This window comes from Melanostigma gelatinosum (assembly GCF_949748355.1).
Source record: "Melanostigma gelatinosum genome assembly, chromosome: 9".
Classification (NCBI taxonomy): domain Eukaryota; kingdom Metazoa; phylum Chordata; class Actinopteri; order Perciformes; family Zoarcidae; genus Melanostigma; species Melanostigma gelatinosum.
In genome coordinates, this window is record NC_136642.1 from 11,794,392 (window position 1) to 11,817,143 (window position 22,752).

The window sequence follows — 22,752 nt, forward strand, 5'->3', positions numbered from 1 at the left end:
TCAAATGAGAGAATCAAACTGTGTGTCCATGCAAATGTTATTTCAAGTAGCAACCACAGTGTACGGTAGAGATGACCACGCTGCTGTGGGGCATGAAATGAGGTGGAAAAATGGCTGGCAGCTTTAGAAATGATTGTACAATGCTCAAAAAAGAAAAATAGACCTGTGCTACCTTGTGTGGCAAAAGCACTCTTTAGTCGTCTAGTTTATCACGACGCACCATCATTTTTCATTGGCAAATATGAAAAAGAGATATTTTGAGTACTTGTCAAGACTTGTCAATAAATGCAACTCAATACGACAGAAAATACATGTACATTCCCACACTTACAGTATGTAATTAAAACCAAAGTGCACCATGTGTGACACAAAAAATGAAGGACATCAAGAAAGGAAGTTGAGTGTGACAGACTTCCTGAGTATTACCAGTTTTAGATATTGAAATGATCATAGCAGGCCTATTTTCAGCTTTCACGGGGTTTTTATTTTGACGCTCGGTCGGATTTCCTCTTCAAAGTACTGAACAACGGGAAGAGAGCTGGGATTTCACAATAACGGGTCTTACTGACAGCAGACTGCTGCAACCAGAGGAAACCGGTTTAACAACCCCGTCTGTGCAGGAGGACTTTCAGTTGTTGTTATTCGTGTGACGAGATCGACGAGAACCACAATAATCTCCAACTGGTGCTGTTTGCATGTGAGTGATGGTGTGAGGACCCGGTGAGGGGAGACTCGTGCGCAAACATGCGGGGTTTTCTCCCTTTGCTGTGCGTTCTGTGCGCCGCACAGGTCCAAGGCATTTTCGACGGAACATGTCCGAGAAAAGGTAATAATCTTTGTGATTGATCCTTTTCATTATTCATTATTTTAAAAGCGGATGTAAGGTGTTTTGTTCGCTTATGGGCTCATTATTGTCACCCAAGAGGTATTCAGATTGTTGTCAAGCACAGTAAATGGATGAAACCGTGCTCTGTAGCAGCCTGCTTTGTTTGCAGTGTAAGCACAACGTGCTACATTGTTTCGCAAAAGTTGTTTATTTTTCGTATTTGACATATTTATAACAGATCATTAAGAAATAATCTTTGTTGTCATGTGTTTAACATCTAAATTGTTGTTTTGTAAAGCTTTTGTGGATAAATGTTCTTCATATTATTTGCTTAAAGTATTTACTCAGTTATTATTTTCTCCAGATGTTCAGTTATTTTTTCTTAAAGGGGATACAGTTCCTTTTACTTTGGTGTCAAAATATCTAATTATCCAAATTATGAATGCAGGTCAGACAAATGATGTATATACTGGGTCAGGAAAATTCAAATGTTAGAATATGTGTAAATGTATTTAACCTAAATCCTGTCCACACACAGTCGCAGATGTGTGGTTTTGCCTTCTCTCAGCAGAGCCTCTAGTTATTTCCATATCTTTAGGCGAGATAGACAGGGAACTGGGAAAGTGGGAGTAAGGGAGAGAAAGTATGTTTGCAAGGGCAATGGACAGGAGGGTGTAAATACTTCTCAAGTCATAATTAATTGAGTTTTGAGTGCAATCCAAAAATCGGTGTAATTAGGGGATGTCAGAAATGTAAATAAGTGAGAGGGCATGATATAAAAAGAAACAGTAAAGAAAAGATGCCTCTTAAAAGAGGAAGTTAAAAAAGAGTTAGTTTTGGTTATGTAATGTTCTATCTGTGCCGTGCGGAGTCGACAGCAACCGATGTTCAAGAACTTGTCATTTTGAGCAAAATACTGTCTGAATGTACAATAAAAAAAGGCTCTCCCACACATAGGTCAAGACAACCAGCACACCTGTTGGTTTATAAGCTCTATAAATGATGTTTGTTTTTCTGTGCAGACCCTCCCCCTGGTTTGTTGGTTGTATCTCCGGGCAGTAAGTTGGTTTTGACCTGCAGTGGTGGTGTGGAGGTGAACGGAGTGAAGGTCAGCATTCACACAAACAGTTCCAACAACAGAAGAGGGAGTTATTTTAATGCAACCCCAACCACTGTAAACATGATAAGCAAAGCTGGAGTTTTGATGAAAAGCAAAACACATACTGTGAAGAATCCTGTAAGTGAGGGATACCAGTCGAACTCAAAATCGGCAGGAGAAAGCAGAAGCCATGGACGTACAGAGAGAGGACATACAGCTTCTACCACCACTCACACAGTCCGGCCAACCAATGCGAGCAGACTGCCGAAGGTTGAATCCGACCGGGAGGCTGAGGAGATGGACGGAGTGGGCGATTATGAAGAAGAGGAGGGAGCGGAGGAAGGGAGCAGAGTAACAAGAGGCATAAAGTCAAGGCTACAGTGGAAGTGGAACAGTAGGACAGTGGGAAAAGGAGACAGAGACTGGGGTGAAATCACATTTGAGAGGAGTGGGGCTTCACTGTCTCTGGCCTCGGTAAGACTGACGGACTCTGGGAGGTACACCTGCCATCACAGAGGCAGAGAGACCTTCTCCTTAAAGGTAAACGTTGCAGGTGAGTCAGAACAGCAGGCAATTGGAAATTTATCCTTCGCTCTTTCATTTGTCCGAACATATCTTGTTTTTCAAAACAAAAACTTCAGCATTAGCGTTAGTTTTTCTGTATAAAATACAGTTTTAGTAAGACGTTGCAAAGTGCATTATGCTACATATTCAGAATGTAAATGACAGATGTAATGCATCAGTGTGACAATAAACTGAGTAATGATGTAGGGGTAGAACAATGAGATATGCTACTTCACAAATGTACGTACATATGTGCTTTAATGCATACATGCTTATGGTATGGTGCCCTGCTTTTCGTTTTACATGATTGTTGATTCAATATTTTTGTGATTTGGATTGTTGGTTGGACAAAACAAATATTTAATGTTATATATATGACAATATTCAATATGACATATTGGATTCTGAACAAGCATTATTGCCATTTTTTATTGTTTTTAAAACCACTCATTGAAAAACATGTTTGAGAGTTTACTCAACAGCAAAAATAATTGTTGTAGCCTTTCGGTGATTTCTTGGTGGTTGATGTAGATATAGTTAGTAAAGACAACAAATAACTGAGAGATGAATATACAGTATCACTGCATGTCTTCTTTATGTGTTAGATCCTCCAGAGAATCCCAGCCTGTCCTGCTACAAAAGGTCACCCAGCAGTAAGATTCGCTGTGAATGGGTGCCTCAGAAGCCCGTCACTGTATGGCCTAACTGTTACCTCTTACTCAGTAAAAGGTAAGGACAGACACTAATACCACAACTACCCAATGAATAACTTATACGTGTGTGTGGAGATAGTAAATACTACTTTTCAAACCTTTAACAACATTACGGCACGGTGGGGCGGCACGGTGGCAGAGTGGTTAAGATCACTGCCTCACAGTAAGAAGGTACTGGGTTCGCTTCCCAGTCAAGGTTTCTGGTTTCGATTCCTGGTACAACCTGTGTTGAGTTTGCATGTTCTCAGCCGTGGCCGCGTGGGTTTCCTCCGGGCACTCCGGTTTCCCCCACCTCGGAAAAAACATGCAAAGGAATGAATGGTGAATGCTTGGTGTGAATGCGAGTGAATGCTTGGTGTTGGTCGGAGGGGCCGTTGTGCACAAATTAGTTGCCACGCTTCCGTCAGTCTGCCCCAGGGCAGCTGTGGCTACAGACGTAGCTTACCACCACCGGTATGACTGGGCGAATGGTGTGCATGGAACCTTGTAAAGCGTCTTTGGGTACTTAGAAAAGCGCTATATAAAATAAGCCACAGGGCAGCTGTGGCTACAGACGTAGCTTACCACCACCGGTACGACTGGGCGAATGGTGTGCATGGAACCTTGTAAAGCGTCTTTGGGTACTTAGAAAAGCGCTATATAAAATAAGCCACAGGGCAGCTGTGGCTACAGACGTAGCTTACCACCACCGGTACGACTGGGCGAATGGTGTGCATGGAACCTTGTAAAGCGTCTTTGGGTACTTAGAAAAGCGCTATATAAAATAAGCCACAGGGCAGCTGTGGCTACAGACGTAGCTTACCACCACCGGTATGACTGGGCGAATGGTGTGCATGGAACCTTGTAAAGCGTCTTTGGGTACTAAGAAAAGCGCTATATAAAATAAAGAATTATTATTATTATTATATATTACAAACTATGATTGAGATGCAGTTTCTTTTCGGCCTCTGAGTCAACTGACCTGTCAATCACATCAGGTCTGTTAGCAGGTCTCAATTTCACATCTACATAGATGTACAATAAATCATTTGAATTATTCTCCTTTATCCCTCCTATACCTTGTCATACATTTCAAACCAGAGCATTTGATGTTGCGTTGAATGATTTAGACTCCAAATTCAAAAGTTAACCAGAAATGATGACGTTTTGGGAAGAAAACTGCTAAAGTTTTGCAGTTGAGACGTTTGAAATAGCTGATTGGAAGTGCTGGGAGAAGTTGATGTTTCAGAGAAAGCATTGAATGAAGTATTGGTTGAAATAAAAAGAATGTTGCGCTTTTATTAGACATGTGACAGTAGAGAAATGACAGGAAATGAGGGGAGAGGGAGCGAGAGAGTACTCAGCTGGACCACCATGGCACCCCAGAAAAATACTTTTTTATTTACTTTACTACATACGGGGGGTGAACAAGGTTAAAACTACAACAGCAATACAAGTCGTGTTCTTTTTTATCTCACCCATCTTCCTGTGAGTGAAACAGTTGTTCCTTCTCTCAGCCCGACAGATGCATTTCTTCGATCGCAGTGCTCATACTCATCTCGGCGCTCCCGCTGTTGGTGTGCTCTGGAGCACAATGAGGACGAGCAGAGAACCCTTCACATGGCCTACCTGTGTGTTACGAGCATCACGGGAAACGCCACCAGCGACCTGCTGCTCTTCCTACCTCTGAGCATTTGTAAGTTTGTGTGTCGAGCCGGGCGTGTGTCCGTGTCACGTGTGCGTTAGGTCTGGTGGATAACACTTACTATATTCCTTCCCGCTCCCTCAGTAAAGCCGGACCCTCCATCGTATGTGACAGTTCAACAGGAGGAGGGACAGGAGATGAGGATGACCGTCACCTGGGGTTTGCCGAACTCCTGGAAGCCCCAAGACAACTATTATGAACTAATCTACGAGCTCAAATACCGACCTCATATGTCCTCGTTATATCATGGGCAGGTGCGTGCTGGTGGACAAATGCTTTCTGAGCATGCACTGTTGGTGTGAGTGTGTTTACTTTTCACAGTTCAGTAGTAGTGTTCTGGCCTGAACAATAAGGTTTTCCTGGTTGCCTCTCTGTGTGTGTCCATGTAGATACAGAAGATAAAGAAGCGCTCCTACACTATCACTGATGCAATGCCTGGTGTTGAGTACTTGATACAGCTCAGGACCAAGGAGGAGTATGATGGTCAGTGGAGTGACTGGAGTGAACCTGTCTATGCCAGCAGTTGGTTGTTCACGACAGGTAGGCACACATGCACACACTCATGGAAAGAAACGTAAAAAAAAAAGCAAGCCATTTCAAAATTGGGTCGTGCGTTTAGTTGAAGCTGTTGTTAGTGGAAACTGCAAATTAGCACTTTTTCTTGCTCAGGGGCCAGCAGGCAGAAAAAGTGTGTTATTAGTTTTAGAGACATGGAAGTGGTGTGGATTAGGGGGGACCTGTAAATCATTGAGCTTTATCACCTTCGTAATACATGACCCAGCCTGGACGCAGACAAAGGTAGCCATGACGACCTGAGCAGGAGGGCCTCCTGTTTCCTTCCCGTATGATTGGGTTTTCCAAAGAAGCTCGTCATAATCACCCTCTCAGACGTACCTACTTTTACCCCTTCCAGCTTAATATGCAGCTATATCACAGAAGCAATCATATATCAACAGAATATTTAGTGTGAATGAGTTTCTTTTCTCTTTAAAGAACTTTTCACTCGAAAAAACACCTGTAGATCAAATCATTTGATTTTTAAATAAGTCTTGAATCCAAAGGTAATGATTTTTTTTCAACACAACATGACTATATAAAGTAATTACACAATAACAGAACTCCGTCTAGATCAGTGGCTCCCAACCTTTTTTTCATGTGATGAGATGAAAGACTTATTTCTGGTTCCTGTCTTGCTGGTCTTTCTTGTGACCTCTTCCCAACCTCCAGATGTGAAACACTGCTCGAAACAAAGCATTATAATAGTTTGTTTTTACTTTTCATAAATGTTTTATTGTCTAGATGAAGGGGCTGCCTTTCTGTTAAACATGGGTTTCTTTCTCCTCAGCTAAAGGGTCGAAGGATGATCTCTCTGCCACAATGGTGAGAGTCAAAGAGACATTAGTTCTGCTGTACTCATTGTTGTGCTGCCTCCAGTATTGCACCACGTCTCTTGTGTTACTTTCTCTAACTTGCAGTTCCCAGTATACACAGACAACGAAGGCAGCTCCGATACAGATGAGGATGTGTTTGATGGTAAGACAGCTAGCAGGCAGTGAAACATGTTGGTTAATTATTTGCGTGTGTGTGTGTGTGTGTGTGTGTGTGAGTGTGTGAGAGAGTCGAGGGGGGGAAAGACGAGAGAGAGGGAACTCTTATGTTGTTAGTGCTGAAAACCCCGTCTGCCCCACTGGGTTTCAACAGGAAGCCATGTCATCATAATAACTGAGGCTTAACAACGAAACAAGCCACAGGAAACATGGCTCAACACAAATCACACACACACACACACACACACACACATTCAGTTACACCCATACACGTTGCATGGATGTTATTCAGCTCTATTTGGATTTCTCACTGTCTTCTCCTGTCTTTACTGCAGTTCCAGTCCAAAGTGGTGCGGAGGTGTTACGTCATGTCATGTGGATATCTGGTTCACTTTCTCTCGTTTCGGTCATTTTGGCTGCCTACATATTGAGGTATATTATATCTATTTATATCTATATAGAAAATATGGTATTTCCTGCTGTACCACAAACATGGATACATTCATAACCAGTGGGTGGATGTCCCAGTCTTCAAATCTCAGCAAATTATTTCAGTCAAATTCTCTTCTTTTCATTTCAGACACAAGGACAGATTTATGCCTAAACTCCAGAGACTGAGTGTCGTCATACAGTGTGGTGACTCTCCACGGCCTCTGCCTTCTGCACCAACACCTCCAGAAGGGCAGTCTCTGGTGACCTTTGCCCCTCCTCATTACAAACAAACCCCACAGAGGGAAGTGGAAGAAGGGGAAGAAGAAAATGAAGAAGAACAGCGGCTGAAGGAGAGGGTAGACGCCATGCACTTCAACAACACAAGTTATTTCTGTCTCCATAGGGACTCATGAGCAGGCAGGAAAGGGAATAAGACGAGTCAGTGTCACAGATGACTAAGGATAATGGATTTAAAGTTGTTATCATTCTCCAATGAGCTTCTGTTGGAAACAAAAATTCGACTATTCTTTAACTAATTCCTAAAATACCTCTCATAGAGTTTTTGTTGTCTTTGTCTCAGAAGCAGCCTTGTACCTGCTCTTTCTCAAGTCTGTGCCAAGTGTGTTGATAAACTGTAGAGATGTAGGCCTCATTATAGGCCTGCGTCAAGCATACCACCTCATGTTCTCTTTGTATATAATTTCTATTAAGGTTTATCAAATATGTCACTTGCCTCCTGCTCTTTCTGTTTAAACATATTCAATACAAGGTTTGACAAGAATTGCCAAAAGTTGCTGACAAAAGCACTGGTTGTTCATCAGCTGTCCTCCCTTTTAGACTGATTAGGCTGATTGTCTTGTTTAAGGTTCTGTGTTGGCCCCTGAACTCCAGAAAATATTTACCTCGTAAAAATAACATCAACTGATAAGACAGGCCTTAAGTTGGGTCCTGCTTTATTATCTGATCTTGAGCCTCTGTCTTGAAGGGAACCTCAAGACAGATATTGCAAAATGTATTGAATAAAATCAAATTACCACTCTGCAAATCGGGTGCTATGTTGCCGAGCATTCTAAACTGCACACATTGCACAGAGAAGGAGGAACAGTGAGTTAATACAAACCCGAGCAGCATGTTGAGTTGGGATACAAAATGTCAAAAAGCAAATTGGAATTTCAAACAGTTTTCAGTGTCTGTTCAGCGAAATCTAAACAGTCACCTCCAGGAAGTAATTCATCAGCCAAAACCTCATCAAATATGATTGTTGTGGTCATATGTGGCATGTGATGGGGTACAATTAGAAAAGTTAATGAACTGAGTCAGTGATGAAACTTCACTACAGCCACTGTGGTTGTTCACTGCTCTTGCAATACTACAGAAAAAAATCAAAAAGTTGAAGGATTCTTGAGGTTTTTTAAGAGGCTCTAAGTAGACACAACAGTGCTGTTTATACCTGTCATGCAATTCTCAAATTATTCCTGCTTCAAGACGTGGATTCAGTTCAATTACGACACAAGAATATACTGGGAACTGTTGTCCTGTCACGTGCTGCCACCTCGCGGACGCAGCCATTATTGATGGAGGTCGTTTCCATAGCAGCACTTCTGCCCAAACCGTATCAAACGTTTTGCCGGTCGGTGGACACAGTCAGGTAAATAATTCGACGAACACAGATGATGGCTGGAAACGGAGCTTTAGCGAAACTGGACGTGGGAGTATTAAGTGCTGCGCAGCAAGAGAAGCTGCGACGCTTCACGGTAACACCGCTAACGACAGAGCCGCAGCTTGATCTGCATGCTGCTGATCAGCGATCCTGACGTGCATTTTCTCATGATTGTCAGATCACAACGAGAGTCGACAACGAGACGTATTTGAGATCGCATCCAGAAGTAGAGGTGTTGATCGGGGGCTTTCTGAGGTAACGTCAGCTCGATCAACTTCTTTTGCTTTCAGACAATAAAAAGGCTCGTGGTGTGCGTGTTGGTGAACTTTGCTATTGCTAGTGTTGAGATCCTGACGTCACGCAGAAGCTTGCTCTCATGGACAGATAACACTTATTAAACAAACCAAGGCCAGCCTTTATGAACACATGTAAATGAGTCTACTCTTGTTTCTCCTCCTAATTAGCGTGGTGGCATCCTTAATTAGTTGTATTTAATAGTAGTGTCTGATAAAAGACACCAGCAAGTAAACAATATCGGCAACCTAATTAAAGAGAATTACAGATAGTGACAGTATTACTATATTTAGGCTACATTTGTGATAAAGAGGATTTCCCCTTTGGAAAGTTATATTACAAAGATCTCAGGTACAAAATAGAACAAAACTAGAACAATTACATGCTTAAACAAAATATGAATTAAAGCCTAAATATTTCAAATAAAGGTTTATGTCTGAAAAGATGTAAACTGAGCTTGACATGCACATATCGTCAGGCAAACAATTCCATGTTCTAACTTAACTCCGCTTGCTTTTGGAATACATCTCGCTCTGAGTTGTCCTGGTGACCGTGAGCTTGTCTTTTTCTTTTCTTTTTTTGTATTTTCAAGGATGATAAAATGTCTGAGTTTGTCTGGGTGTGCAGTGCAGCCAGTTGTTTCAAGGAAAAATGCCATACTTTCAAAAACCTAATCTAAGCTGCTCATCGAATCATACTTTAGTTGTACAGTTACTATTTGTATTTTCTGTCCTCCTCAGAGATGTAATTCTTAAAAGGCCCGCTGACATCCATGAGTTTGCTGCAGGTGAATTGCACAAAAACACACACACTATAATGTTGCATATGTCACATATGATATGTTATTGTGCTGTCCCATGAAAAGATAATCTTTGATCGTTTAGTTAGTTTTTTCCCACACAGAAATAAGTTCCTCAAACTTTGGCGACACAGAAAATACTTAAGTGAACTGTTTTAGCATTATTTTTCTGCGCTTTTTTATTAATTCAAATGTTAGGCATTTTTAAAAGCTTTACTCAAATTGAATAGGCATGAACGGGAGTGTGGTTGAGTGCCACTGACAGGGTACGGACATCAGAAAGTACGAGAGCTCGACAAAGTCAGTTCGATTTTGTTTTGTTGACAAAAAGAAACAAAACAATCCCATAAAAATACTGTTAACACACAAGCCCGATATCACCCACTAACCAGTGTCAATGGGCCTTTTCAGATCACTTCTCCAACCCAAATCTCCATGTGGTTATTGGCTCCAAAGTGGAAGGAAACATGGAGTGAAACAAACCCAACAGTCACGATGCTCCTCCTTTGTGTCTTTGTCTGTACAGAGCAACACACGGATGGACTCTATTTTAGAAACGACAAAGACACGAATACATTTGCTTCAGGCCACTAATTGCTCAGTTGATAACATTGTCAGATTTCCAATCATACACAAATCAAAAATGTGTACATGGAAAATATGTGGGCAAACTTGTAAATGTGTACATAGATATTGTCTGTAAGTGTTTTGATTTAATAGCTGGAAATAAAAACATCTTTAAAAAAACAAGTATCACAGAACATACTTCTTTTTACACATTTGCAGATTCTTCTATTCTCAAATCTCAGTGTGCATTTAGTGGAAGGATTACAGATACTAGAACCCAAAAGCACAACTCGGAGACAAGATTCAGGTATAGGTTTCTTTACTCGGTAAAGGCAGGGTCAACACCGGGAGGTCAGTCCAAAAGGCAAACAAATCCAACAAGGGGCAGGCAAACAGGCAGACAGGGTCGGACCAGGCAGATCAGAATAGTACGATATATAACACTGGCGAGCTTGGCAGAGACACACAAGACAATCTGGCAGAGAACAAGTGAAGGGACCTAAATAGTGAGGTCGAATGAGGGAATGGGCTGCAGGTGAGATGGGTGTGGAGGACCAGGTGAGGGGAATGAGAGATGATCGGGTGTGAATGGTGGGATCTGAAATGACAGGAGAGTTAATAAAACAAGCAGACAGGATGAAAATAAACTAATATGAAGAGGAATTCGTGACATTTAGAGATTCTCTTACACATTTACAAATCTCATTACCTACACACAGATTGCAATACAGTTACACACACATTTGCAAACGACAGTAATGGCCCCATAGATGTAGCATCTAGCTGCCAATAAACCTGAATCTTATCCTACTTTTGCAATGGCCCGAACATTCAAATGTTCTCTGGAGTGTGAATAAAGCTTGTACTGTTTGGTTAAAGCTGTCTTCCTTTGTTAGTCTTTTTGACCACATATTTTCATTTGGTGGTGGTGTGTTGATTTTATCAGCCTATCCATCTTTACAAGCTTTCATTTGCAAGTGCCAGACTAAGGGTGAGGGAACTTTGATCTCTCTCTCAATTCAAATCAATTCAGTTAAATTCCATTTTAATTCAAAGGCCTTTTTGGCATGACGTAGTGAATAAAAACATGTTGCCAAAGCAAAGACTCCTTAAGTATTTCTTTCTTTGTGACATGCAGTATTATATTCTCCTGCCAGTTCTACTGTAGTGCTGTCTTTACTCACTCACACACACACACACACACACACGCCCCCCCCCCCACCCCTCACAGAAATAATCAAATAAGATGCACCTACTTCAGGTGTTCAAGAGAACAGGTTACCACCCAGCCAACTCACATCAGACCTGAGTGGGACAACACGCACATCTTTACTTTTCTGTTTTTAAATTGCATTGTTTTAATAATCTACCTGGTAGCGGACGCAGATTATGTAAGTAAAAAGTAATTTGTACATAAATCAATATGTTCTTTGTTTCCCGTGTCAGTCCTTGTGATGTGTTGATAGTTTCCGGTGTGTAATTATGTTGAAGCCATTACTTTGCTTAAACGTACAGGTATAAATGTGTTTTTGTGTTTTATTATTTATTTCTTGATGTGTGTGATTATGTGCCCAGCACATAAAACATTGGGCAATAAAACTGTATACATTTTTTATTTTTACTCTACCATTTTTGGTATAATCGCATATTTAAATGAGAAGTCAAATCAATGGAGAGCAAACAAATTGAAAGCAAAGAACCAACATGCAAATGTTTGAGAGGAAGCTCCAATATGTGAGAGACCATGTTGAATTCAAAGTTTGTGTTTATGCAAAAGTGATGGAGGAAGAGGCAAGAAGCAGGCAAGCACATCATGTACTTTTCCAAACATGTTTTTCACAGCATGTTATCCTCCAAAGTCCGTTGAGCCTCCTGTAAGATGGGTAACAAGGGTGGTAACTAGACCACAAATCCTCAGAGGAGGAAGCTTGTCATAAAACTGGAGGTGGTTTGCATGGAGACAGGTTCCATAACAACTAGAGACTGAATAACAAAAATCAATCATTTTCTGTTATGGAAAGAAATACATCATTACATAACGCAAAGAATACAAAAGTCAAAATGACTGGTAATATGTGTTGATATGAATAACGTCTTTGAATTCTGTCCTCCTGTTCAACAGACAGGCAGGCAGGTGTTTTCGCCATGGCCCCGAAAGGAGGAACATGTTTCTTGCTCCTCTTTGTGGCCTGTGCAGCTTTGGGTAAGCAACAACACCATTCCATCGATGGTCTTAAGAAATGCACGCCCAAATGTATGCATGTTGTTAATGTGTGTCTTTTCATAATTATTCATTCAGCTATACCACCAGATGGGATGCCTAAAAATAAACATGACTTCAGAGACATGGCCAAAAAACTGGTATGTCATTTCTTGAATACTTGTTAGCTTTGAAGGGGATTCTTACTTTCAGGTAAAGCTTTCATTGTCAAAGAGAAGAGATTTTTAGAATAATAACAATTCATCATCATCACATTGAGATTATGTCGTGCTTTTGCTGAACAGTGATGAGTTTACAGGGGAAAAAAACATGCACGCACACACACACACACGTTCTAGTTGTACAACTGTATGGCCTACTTGTTGCATATCAGAACCTTCATCATCACCAGGCTTTTCAGGTCCATGAACACTTTGTGCCTTAAATCTTGATTGTTTTTTTAAAGATCACAGCTTCTTGTCAGCATCTGCTACCATCAGTCTGAGAAACTTTTTTTTGTTCATATACTGTAGATAAAGTACATAGAAACCCCCAAACGTACTGCAATTAAGTCTTGTTCACATGTTTTTTCAGTTCAATAAGTTGTTCTAACCATTAACAGAGAGTAAGTTAAACAGTTACATATCATACCTTAACGATGACCCTGATGTCTGTCTTTTTTTCATCAGATGAGGAAGTGCCAGACTCAGGGTGAGGGAACTTTCTCTCTCTCTCTCTCTCTCTCTCTCTCTCTCTCTCTCTCTCTCTCTCTCTCTTCCTCTGAGAGAGAGACTCATAACGCAAGACAATAATACATGGCAAATAATCAGACCAGTCCTGATGTTGTTTAACTGTGCAACATATAAATATGGAGGGTTTCTCTGTTACAGGATACCCCGCGCCTGAGATAATGCAGCTGAAAACTGTCTTCAACAGCAGGTAATTCTGTAAGGGTGTCTCTGTGCGGGTCCCTGTTCTGTCTGGTTGATTTCCTGAAGAGACAGAAAATGTCAGATGTTCAAATGTTTAGGTGCCTTTTTATGAATACACATGTAATGGCTCCTGACCAAAGTGTAGGAAGCAGAGGGTTGCTAATAAAAGTGAAAATGGATGATTAAAGGCTCAAATTAATCAGAAAATGAAAACGCAACACTTAATATTTAAAACCATTTCTACGGTTTCCACTTTCAATCCTCTTTCAGTGACTTGCCGATGACAGACAGAAACTCTGAGCAATCTGGCACCCTCCTACCTACTTTTCTCAATGTCCTGCATTCTGTTGCTACCGACGAAGAAATGGTGCGAATACACACACACACACACACACACACACACACACACACACACACACACACACACACACACACACACACACACACACACACACACACACAGTCAAGCACTTAAACCACTGTCAATAATTATTGTTTTTTTTTGGAGCATTCCAATTGTTATCTTAATGGTTTATGGGTCATATTATTTATTATTTGTTTAACTGCACCTCTTAGCCAGAATACATTAGTTGTCTATTTTTTCTCTATCTCGTTTAGACAACCAAGATGTGGAATTTCAAGAATCTTCCAACCATGCTCAAGCTGATGAGGAACTCCTCTGTCAGTACTCCAGACCACACTAATGCCAAGATCTTGAGAAAAGAAAACATAATCCATGAGCTAATGCAGCTTTCTGGCCCTCTATTGATTCCTGCAATCTCTCTCACTCACCCAGGTGGCATCTGCATGTTACATGCAAGCATTTGTGGCTCCTCTGTGCTGGGCGACTTTGACCACACGGAGTGAAAACAACATGACTTCAGACGAGTATGACACGCTGCTCTCAGCTGCCAAACCTGCGCTGCGGAATATGCCTTTTAACCTTCCCACTAACGTAGGAAGACGGCAAAACCTGAAAAAAATGTGAGTGTGCCATTATGTAATTACTTCCTCCGCTGTCTCTCAGCAGCGTTTCCTAAAATTGTAAAATTGGTCGTTGGTTCCAGGATGAAGGTGCTGATGGAGGTGTATGATGCCATGTCTAAAGACCAAAGGACTCGGGTGGTAAGATGGGTGAAAGAGCAGATCACACAGAAGTACTTCAACTGTACAATGAGGCCACCATCTGGCCCAAGATCAAGTAAGAAATTAGTTAAGACCATCAGAAACCATTCTCGACGATAAAGTCAAGTCAAACATTCTGATATATTTATCATTAACTATTCATGAGAAAATCGGATTAATTCATACTCCTATGTGAAACAGAAAACATATGGAAAATAACAGAGACTGGAAAAGCGGGAGGTAGATGAGCCTCTCGTATGTAAATCCTACAAAGCAAGCGGACGATTGTGTCATTAAAAAACTTTTTTTTAAATGAAGCAGGAGAAAATCTGTGACAAGAGCAAGGTCAAAGGACAATGAGGTGTTGTTTGTGTCACAGAAAGGCTGGATCTTTTGTGTGTGTTTCTGTGACACAGTAAGTAGCTTGCAAATGTATTTGTTTAGATCTAGGGAATCATGCAAATCAAAGATGAATATCAAGTGCTACAGGAAGGGGATAGTCTCCAGCACTGGTGACAATAAACACTCATCAGTACCGCAAACAGCCAAATCTTACCCATACATCCTGAATGGGTTGGTGTGATGCCTTGTTTCCTGCCTCTTTCCTGTTGTCACTTTTCTGTTAAGTATGAATGTGACTTGTAACCGCTTCATTTACTCTGTAGTGCTGATGAAGAGATGCAAACCTTTACTGGAATGGCTGAACTTGGAGGCGTTGACCATGATGGGACCGTACATCTCCCGTTTAGCAACAAAAGACGTTGATTCTTCTCCCAAAGAAGAGGTTAGATGGTCTGCAGAGAAGGGTGAAGAGCCAATGCAACCAGCAGCAAAGGACACCATTTTAATTTGTAGCTCTGTTGCTTTGTTTCCTTCATTTTCTCCTCTAGCTGTGTAAATTCTTCCGCTCAGCCCAGTTCACATCCGCTATGAATATGACCTCTAAGATCAATCCAAGCCTGGGCAAGAAGTTTCTCCAAAGATTTCGAGACTGCTTCCATGAAAACAAGTCGTTTGCTGAGAATGTGGACAAGTATTTATGCATGAATGTGCTTTACAGTTAAAAACGAATGAGAAGCTTAAAACATAAAGACTCTGTATCCGAATCTAGATCTGTACTTACATAACTTGTTTTCTCGATATGTTCAGGTTTTTCTGTCTGTCCCATGTCATGTCATTTCGTGGTCAAACTGAAGAGGACAGATGAAACCTTCCACTCACTGTTTACCCTGAATGTGGGAGCTTTAGGGGTTATTTTAAGGAGGAAAGGTCTTAACAGCTAAGAGAGAAATCATTATACATACAGTCACTCATTATATGACAGAGAATGGGACATTAGTATTATGATAATTCTGTATACAAGTGAATGTACTCAACATCATAGAGAGCTGATTCAATTTCAAGGTTTAAATAATTATCCACTTCCTCGTCAGACTCGGCATACTGGCCTGTCATTTTGACGCTGCTCCAGACTTGACTCCTGACATCAGCAGGAAACTCCTCTCTGAGCTTAAATACTGCGATGACTTCAGCAACCCCAAGATCAAACAGGTAGCAGTTACTTGCTTAAACTTACCCAAACTTCAACCCATGGCCCCCTCGGCCAGAACAGAAGTAACATTTAGTTTTTCTTTTGTCTTCTTACCCTCTGCTGACTAAAGCTGAAGACGAGTCTTGTCAAGTTTGTGATGTCAAATCCAAACAGCACTGAAGCACTTGGCAAGCTGGGCAGAAGTGTTGCCTTGCTGTCTCCCAAACAGCTGTCTGAGATTCCCGACAAACCACTCAAAGAATTACTCAAAAATGTGGGATCCACCGTCCAATGGACACGGGGCCAGCAGCGCACCCTGTCCAAGAAATTGCTTTGCAATAACGTGAGCTTGCATGACTGCTGGAAGTCTGTCGCTCTTAAGGACTTACTTCCTCGCTACCTTCAGTCAGTTGCAGGTGGTTTGCCAAGCAGTGTGCTCAAGAACATCAGGAACATACTGCCTGATAAAGAGGGCCTGAACAAGATGTGCATGCAGATGACAAAGGGGCAGCTGATGGCTCTGCTGCAGGGGGTGAGTAAGGAGAGAGCAGCAGGAATTACAAGTGCACTTTATTTATTACCACTGTGACCATCATTTCAGAAGATAATTGAATATCTCCCTGTAGCCGCTTGGACAAATGGTTCCCTCAGAGATGGTGCGGAAGTTGCCCGGCCGTTTGCTTCACAGACTTTCTCTAAACAATCTGGACAAAGCAAACATCTCTTTGGACCAAGTGGTGTCTAAAACTTGGTCTCGGTCACAGGTAACGTCCCTGAATACCTCCTCCGTCAACAGCAATGACCTATTAACACATTTCATTACACATTTTCAACATATTTTGAATTATCTGTCTTATTATTGTTCTTAAAACATTCACGACAAACCAATGTTACAGTTACTTTCATAATGTATCTGTTAATTGTTAGTTAAGTAATGAGTTGTATGTATTAAAAATTGGTGCAATCTTTCCGACTTATAGGCAGCTGTCTTTGCAAAAAACATGATGCATGATGGAAAGAAGTTTCATTGGTAAGATGCAGCAGTGAAAAAAAAGCAGAACTTCCAATCAATACAATGCAATACAAAAGCCTTACAATAATACGGCTACATTGTTTCTGCCATGACTGGCAAGAGGTGTGAATTCAAATTCGTGGTCATTTTCAAGATCATCAAAGCAAACGATGATCTCTAGTATGTCTCGATAACATTGAATATTGGTCATCAAATGAGCAAGTAACATTGTTAATCCTCTAAAACATCTTTGATTATCATATATGAAATTATTATACAAGAGATTAACACTGAAAAAAACAGTGTCTCCATGTTGAGAAAACAATGACACAATCATCACTTCTGACGTGTCATCCCAAACCTCGTTAGCTTTACCAAATTCCTGTTTAATGCAGGCTTATGTATTGTTTCAGTTATTTGCATGCTCTTGTTAGTTTGTACAATTTTGCCATTTGCCTAACATGCTTACATACTAAACATTATTGGCCGAGACAGGAAGCTGCATTCAGTCTTTCAGGGAGTAACCGCTGAGATGATAGACGATGTAGCGGACAATGATACGCAAGACATGGCTCAGGCCATAACAGAGACTCCGCAGTGGTTCTCCAAAGCGCAGGTATGTATTTACTCACACAGAAAGTATGTACGCACATATGTAGATACATTATTTTTAGAGTACACCAATTGACAACAAATGTACCTTTTCAGGCAGGATGGGCTGCCAGAAAGCTTTTTGCAACTAAGGAGAAAGAGAGAGTTGACTATTTCAAAAACGTCACTGTGGAGGAGATGAACAACATTCCCACAAACTTACTTCTTCACCTGCCGTAAAGAAAGTCGTTTCTCTAACACACTTTATCTTAAAATCCATACCAAAATGTAACAGCTCTCCATGTCATTTATACTATCCCAGGCCTAGGAAGGTGCGGGATTTGCCTGACTCTGTGTGTCCCGTCTTCCTCGAGAAGATAGAAGAGGCCAACCTGAGTTCATTGCCTCATCGTTCCCCTTCTCGCCCCGCACTCACCAGGAGAGCTCTGCTTTGCCTGGCCGAAGTACACACAAGGATACAGACGGGTGATAAGTTAAAGGAAAAAGCTAACAACAACTATCTCATCAAGGTGCTGAATCATCAATAGCTATTAGAGCGGCAAAAATGCTCCTTGGGGTAGAGATGGTCCAAGTTTCCTGAACTCTGCCAAAATATATTTCCTCATTTGGTGTTTTGATGTCCAACACATTGGTCCAAAATGTTTCATCGGCGTTCAATTGAGAATTATTTATTATTCACTTTTTCCTTTAAATTGTCAACTGCTCCACACCTATTATTATAACATTTTGAGTCTATCGTGTGAACATCGACCTAAGATATTCACAATGTATTTGCAGGGGCCAGACCTATCTGGACTGACAAATGAGACTGTGTCCAAGCTTGGACCGCTTTTATGTGAGCTTCAGCCTTTCCAACTGCTCCAAATGGCCCCAGATGTCCTCAACTTCAGCCTCCAGGGAATGGCCTCCTGCCAGCACATTCCTCAGCGCCACAGGGCAGATATAATTCAGCTGGTCGCGCAGACTTTTGGGTAGGACAGTTTCCCTGTGGACGCCTGAGTAGCTGCAGAGAAAGCAAGAGTCATGCATTTAAAAGAAATCTTTTGCAGGGATCCATCTCATTGGACAGCTGAGACTATGGAAACACTGGGTCCTCTCCTCCTTTTGGATGACAATGCCACATCTGCTCTGCCCTATAAGGTGTGTATATTTTGTGTTAACCACCACATGTCATCTGACCACTGATACATCACTCAAAACCAAGAGGGAGTTCAGCACCGCACTCTTCTGGTCGCAATAATTTGTGCATGTATTTCTTATAATACCGTTTTCTTTATTGTTTCCCTCTCGGTCTGTGTCAGCCCTGGATGAAGGACATTCTCTATTTCCTGAAGTCGGGCATGCGCCCCTCAAAAGCCCTGGGGAAAAAAATCTTCGATCTCACCACCACCACCACATCAAATGGAAGATGTAAAAAGAGACTTCGTGATACCGCACAAAGAAATAGTGATGCATTGCTCCACTGTACTTTTCTATTTCTCACCTGCTATATGTGTTTCTCTCTTGTCTCTCTCAGCCACCAGGAGTGGTGATGAAGAAGTCACTGTGGCGTTGATCGAAGAACTTGGAATGGACAACGTCTACTGGAAACCTACAGAGCTTGCTCAGATGTCAAACAAAACCTTCCTCGCTACTTTAGAAACACTTGGGGCTGTCTCCGACTACGGGGAAGACCAACTGGCCGTGCTCAGTAAAAAAGCAACTGAGGTACAATCGAGGCACTGATCCTGGTTCTGTTCATTCAGTGAACAGAGGACTCCTCTGGTGCATTGAGAAAGGGAGAAAGTCAATTTATAATTCTTTCTTGTTCTGACATTTCATGGGGTTTTCATTCTTTTGGTTTGATTGTGGAGGTTGGCAGTGAGGTCACCACAATGAGGGACTGTAGGAACACTATTTTGGAGGGCAGCTGAACCTTAACTTTTTAACAAAATTTTGAAAGAAATCTCTCCCACACCCTACCTCCTAATATCTAAAAAAAAGAATGGGTTTAATCATCGAAACTGAAAGTGCATAATGAATATAAATTCATGTTCAAAACTTATTCAAAATGTGAATCAAGAACTTTTTTTATGCTGTCATTGCATTTTGTGTTCATCACAATCATTTTCTGATTAAAAGCTTGATTCACTTGATTGTTTCTGTGTGTTTCTGCAGGTATTGGGCCCAGTGTCACAGATGACTGAGAGTGCGGTGATACAGATGGGATGCATAACTCGGGGCTTCTCCAATGCAGACCTGGAGAAGCTCCCCTTCTCACTCGACACTCTGGAGGAAATTGCCAAATGTGGCTGGAAGGATCCACAGGTGAAGAATAAAACCAGCTTCATATGTTCATGACTCGTGGATGTATGAAGAAAACTGGCAACAGCGTTGGATCCAGGATCTCTCAGCGATGTTCAGCCTTCTACATCTGTGGGGCCCGTAGACTTAGAGCATTTCGTTTCGTTGAAGTCCGCCTCCCAGCTCCCGGTCAAACCTTGTTCACAGGCTCAGTCACATAAACCGAGGGAGAAAAATAATTCTGGATTTGGCTTTTAGTGCATTATCCAACATTTAGGACCTTATGATTCAAATAATGGCTATTCAAGTGTTCGTACTGGAAAGTTGAAAGTTGAAAATATCCGTTGATTTACATCCGTCTCTTTCCAAATATATAAGTCTATTGGAAAAAGTATTTTTGGGACCCAGAAGTTGTAATTCCACCATTTTGCCACTATGTACAAATTTGCTTCAAACCCTCTGGGGCTTGCTACGACTCGTATACTGATTACCATGATGTTCACTAATCAACATAACCTGTCTCAATAGATGGAGGCGGTGTGGAAGGGTGTTGCTTTATATAACAACCTGCAAGTGCAGCAGCTGGATGCTGCAGACATGGTAGCACTGAGCCAGTTCATCTGTGGCCTAAACTCCAGCGAGTTCGGACAGCTCAACCTGAACGCCTTCAAGTTTGTGCACCATACAGAACTCACTACTAGTAACTTTAGATCAGTCAAGAGAGAGATACAAAAATATTATGTTATACAAACTCTGTGTTTCTCTCATGCACCTCCACCATATGTTTTAATCTCTGGTCTTAACGTCCAATTTGAAGACTATTAACCAAAGACATTCTGCAAGCTTAAATAGTTTTGAACCAAATATGGTTTCACAATCAAAGGTGAAATTTCTTTCAAGCTTTTTGTTAAGTTCACAAAGCATTCTTTAGAGAAGAATCAAATATTTGTACTGTGTTCTGATGTGTCTGTGTGTGTCACAGGGACGCTGTGGGCTCAATGGATGGTGTTCAATGCTCCTACAAGGTTGCACAACAGTTGAAAAATCTTGCTGTGTCTGCATTTGGAAAACCCAACACCTGGACTGAAGCACAAGTGTCTGAGCTGGCCAACATCGTTGGTTAGACAATCACCTCTACTCTGTGTTCTTTGCACACAAAACCCAAGTGTATTATTCTCAGGAAGTGCTGTAAATTGTTGGCTGGTGCAGAAACTAGTTTTCGTTCTCGTTCTGTGCTGAGCAGCTTTTAACAAATATACTGACAAGCTGTTTCCGTCTCCCTCAGCTGGGTTGGATTCAGCTGAGTTGGCTTCTTTAGACCCGGCTGTCTTCTCATTTATCAGCGAGTCCTGCATCCGGCACATACCGGTACAACACTGGGCTGTAAGTAACTTTCTCAAACTTTTGTTCTTGATTTCCATCGTCTTTCAGCTTGGTGCCAAATCGAGTTATTAAGTACATTTTATCAAGTACTGTACTTAAGTAGAGATATTTAAGCTTAACAATAGTCTTTTTTTTTTTTTGTTAATTTGTATGACTAGTTATGACCATGATTTATATCCTATGACTTTTTAATTGCATACTATACGATTGCTTTTTCCATTCATTACGCTGACTTCTACATTACTTTTTCGACATACTATACTATGATTTATTCATGGTTTCTTTGCACATACCTACTATTATTTTTTTGGCATACTGTAATTTTACATTACTTTTTTTCCAACATACTATTCTGTATTTATTTTCAAGATACTATACTTTGCCTTTTTCAAGACTTTTTTATGACTTTGTCAGGACTTTTTTGACATCCCCTTTACTTTTGTTCCGCATACTAAACTATGATTTTTTTTTACATAATATACAATTACTTTTTTCGACATACCATACTATCATTTTTTTCGATTTACTATACTATGACATTTTTTTTGTCATATTACACTATGACATTTTAACTACTTTTTTCGACATACATCTTTTATGACTTTCATTAAATATACTTTACAATGAATTAAACTATACAATGACTATTTGTTTTCGACGTAAATATACTATGACTTTTTCATGACTTATTTTGACATACCATTTTTTTTTTTACATTTTATGACTGACATAATATAGTCTGACGTTTCTGAGATTTTTTACTACACTTTACTGTAACTTAAAAAAAATCTGTATATAATTTTTGATACAAAATATTCAACTTTAATAAACGGGATGCATTTAGTAAAGAAAAATAAATCTTGCTCGTATCAAGTCATTTTAATTGGATTGTATTTCTATGCTATTAAAGTGATTTTGTTTCCGTTTCCCCCTCAGGCACTCTCAGTTACTCAGTTGAACGCTCTTGGACCCGACAACGCTGCAATGCTAACCAGTGAACAGCGAGCTTCCCTGAGTGATGAGCAGCTGGCCGCACTTGAAAGTGCTTTGATCGGGTCACCTGACCAAACACAGCGATCTGACCAGTCAGGTAACAACATACATGTCCGCGGTGTACATTCATTCAGTGGTAGAAAATAGTGTTTATGTAAGACCCCATCCTATGATATGGTTTCATGGACTTTCAAGGCTCAGTGAGAAATTCTTTGCATTCAGTCTTCATATCGCTCTCGTGCAGGTACTCCATCGCTGAATGTTGAGGGGATCTCAGCTCTCATGAAGCCCTTTCTGTTACTCCTCATGGGGTTCCTGCTGCTGTGAGAACAGAAAGCCACCACATCCAACTGCAAAACATAGAGGGGCTTTAAGCACCTGGCCTTATTGACATTAGGTGCATTTGTGACATTTAACTCTTCAAGTTTATTTGTGATGAAGACATGTTTTTCATAGATAAGCTAAGTCTGATATTAACTTGTGTGAGCATATAGTG

General features: G+C 40.9%; 2 protein-coding genes across 3 annotated transcripts; both read left to right on the forward strand.

Annotated features, from left to right (window-relative positions):
- The first annotated feature begins 665 nt into the window (after positions 1 to 665).
- On the forward strand, positions 666 to 10,279 carry LOC306782319 (interleukin-6 receptor subunit alpha-like). Of its 2 annotated transcripts, XM_079275627.1 has the most exons (13): positions 666 to 826; positions 1,849 to 2,478; positions 3,095 to 3,218; positions 4,699 to 4,877; positions 4,971 to 5,140; positions 5,276 to 5,426; positions 6,232 to 6,266; positions 6,362 to 6,419; positions 6,769 to 6,865; positions 7,014 to 7,221; positions 8,704 to 8,780; positions 9,560 to 9,606; positions 10,030 to 10,279. In XM_079275627.1, the coding sequence occupies exons 1-13, from the start codon at positions 745 to 747 to the stop codon at positions 10,092 to 10,094; spliced, it is 1,923 nt and encodes a 640-aa protein (XP_079131753.1). In that variant the 5' UTR covers positions 666 to 744; the 3' UTR covers positions 10,095 to 10,279. The 2 variants fall into 2 exon arrangements, with proteins under 2 accessions (XP_079131753.1, XP_079131754.1); XM_079275628.1 differs by lacking the exons at positions 8,704 to 8,780; positions 9,560 to 9,606; positions 10,030 to 10,279 and having other exon boundaries at positions 7,014 to 7,793.
- A 2,051-nt stretch (positions 10,280 to 12,330) lies between these two features.
- On the forward strand, positions 12,331 to 22,583 carry otoa (otoancorin; the record flags this gene model as incomplete). Its single annotated transcript, XM_079276169.1, has 24 exons — positions 12,331 to 12,388; positions 12,485 to 12,546; positions 13,936 to 13,998; positions 14,114 to 14,301; positions 14,385 to 14,518; positions 15,108 to 15,226; positions 15,333 to 15,475; positions 15,876 to 15,993; positions 16,104 to 16,505; positions 16,600 to 16,737; positions 16,954 to 17,003; positions 17,481 to 17,601; positions 17,694 to 17,812; positions 17,899 to 18,040; positions 18,375 to 18,568; positions 18,647 to 18,737; positions 18,899 to 19,007; positions 19,114 to 19,304; positions 19,755 to 19,904; positions 20,409 to 20,551; positions 20,863 to 20,999; positions 21,166 to 21,248; positions 22,200 to 22,353; positions 22,501 to 22,583. 24 exons carry the CDS (start codon positions 12,331 to 12,333, stop codon positions 22,581 to 22,583), a joined length of 3,192 nt encoding a protein of 1,063 aa, XP_079132295.1.
- Between the last annotated feature and the right edge of the window lie 169 nt (positions 22,584 to 22,752).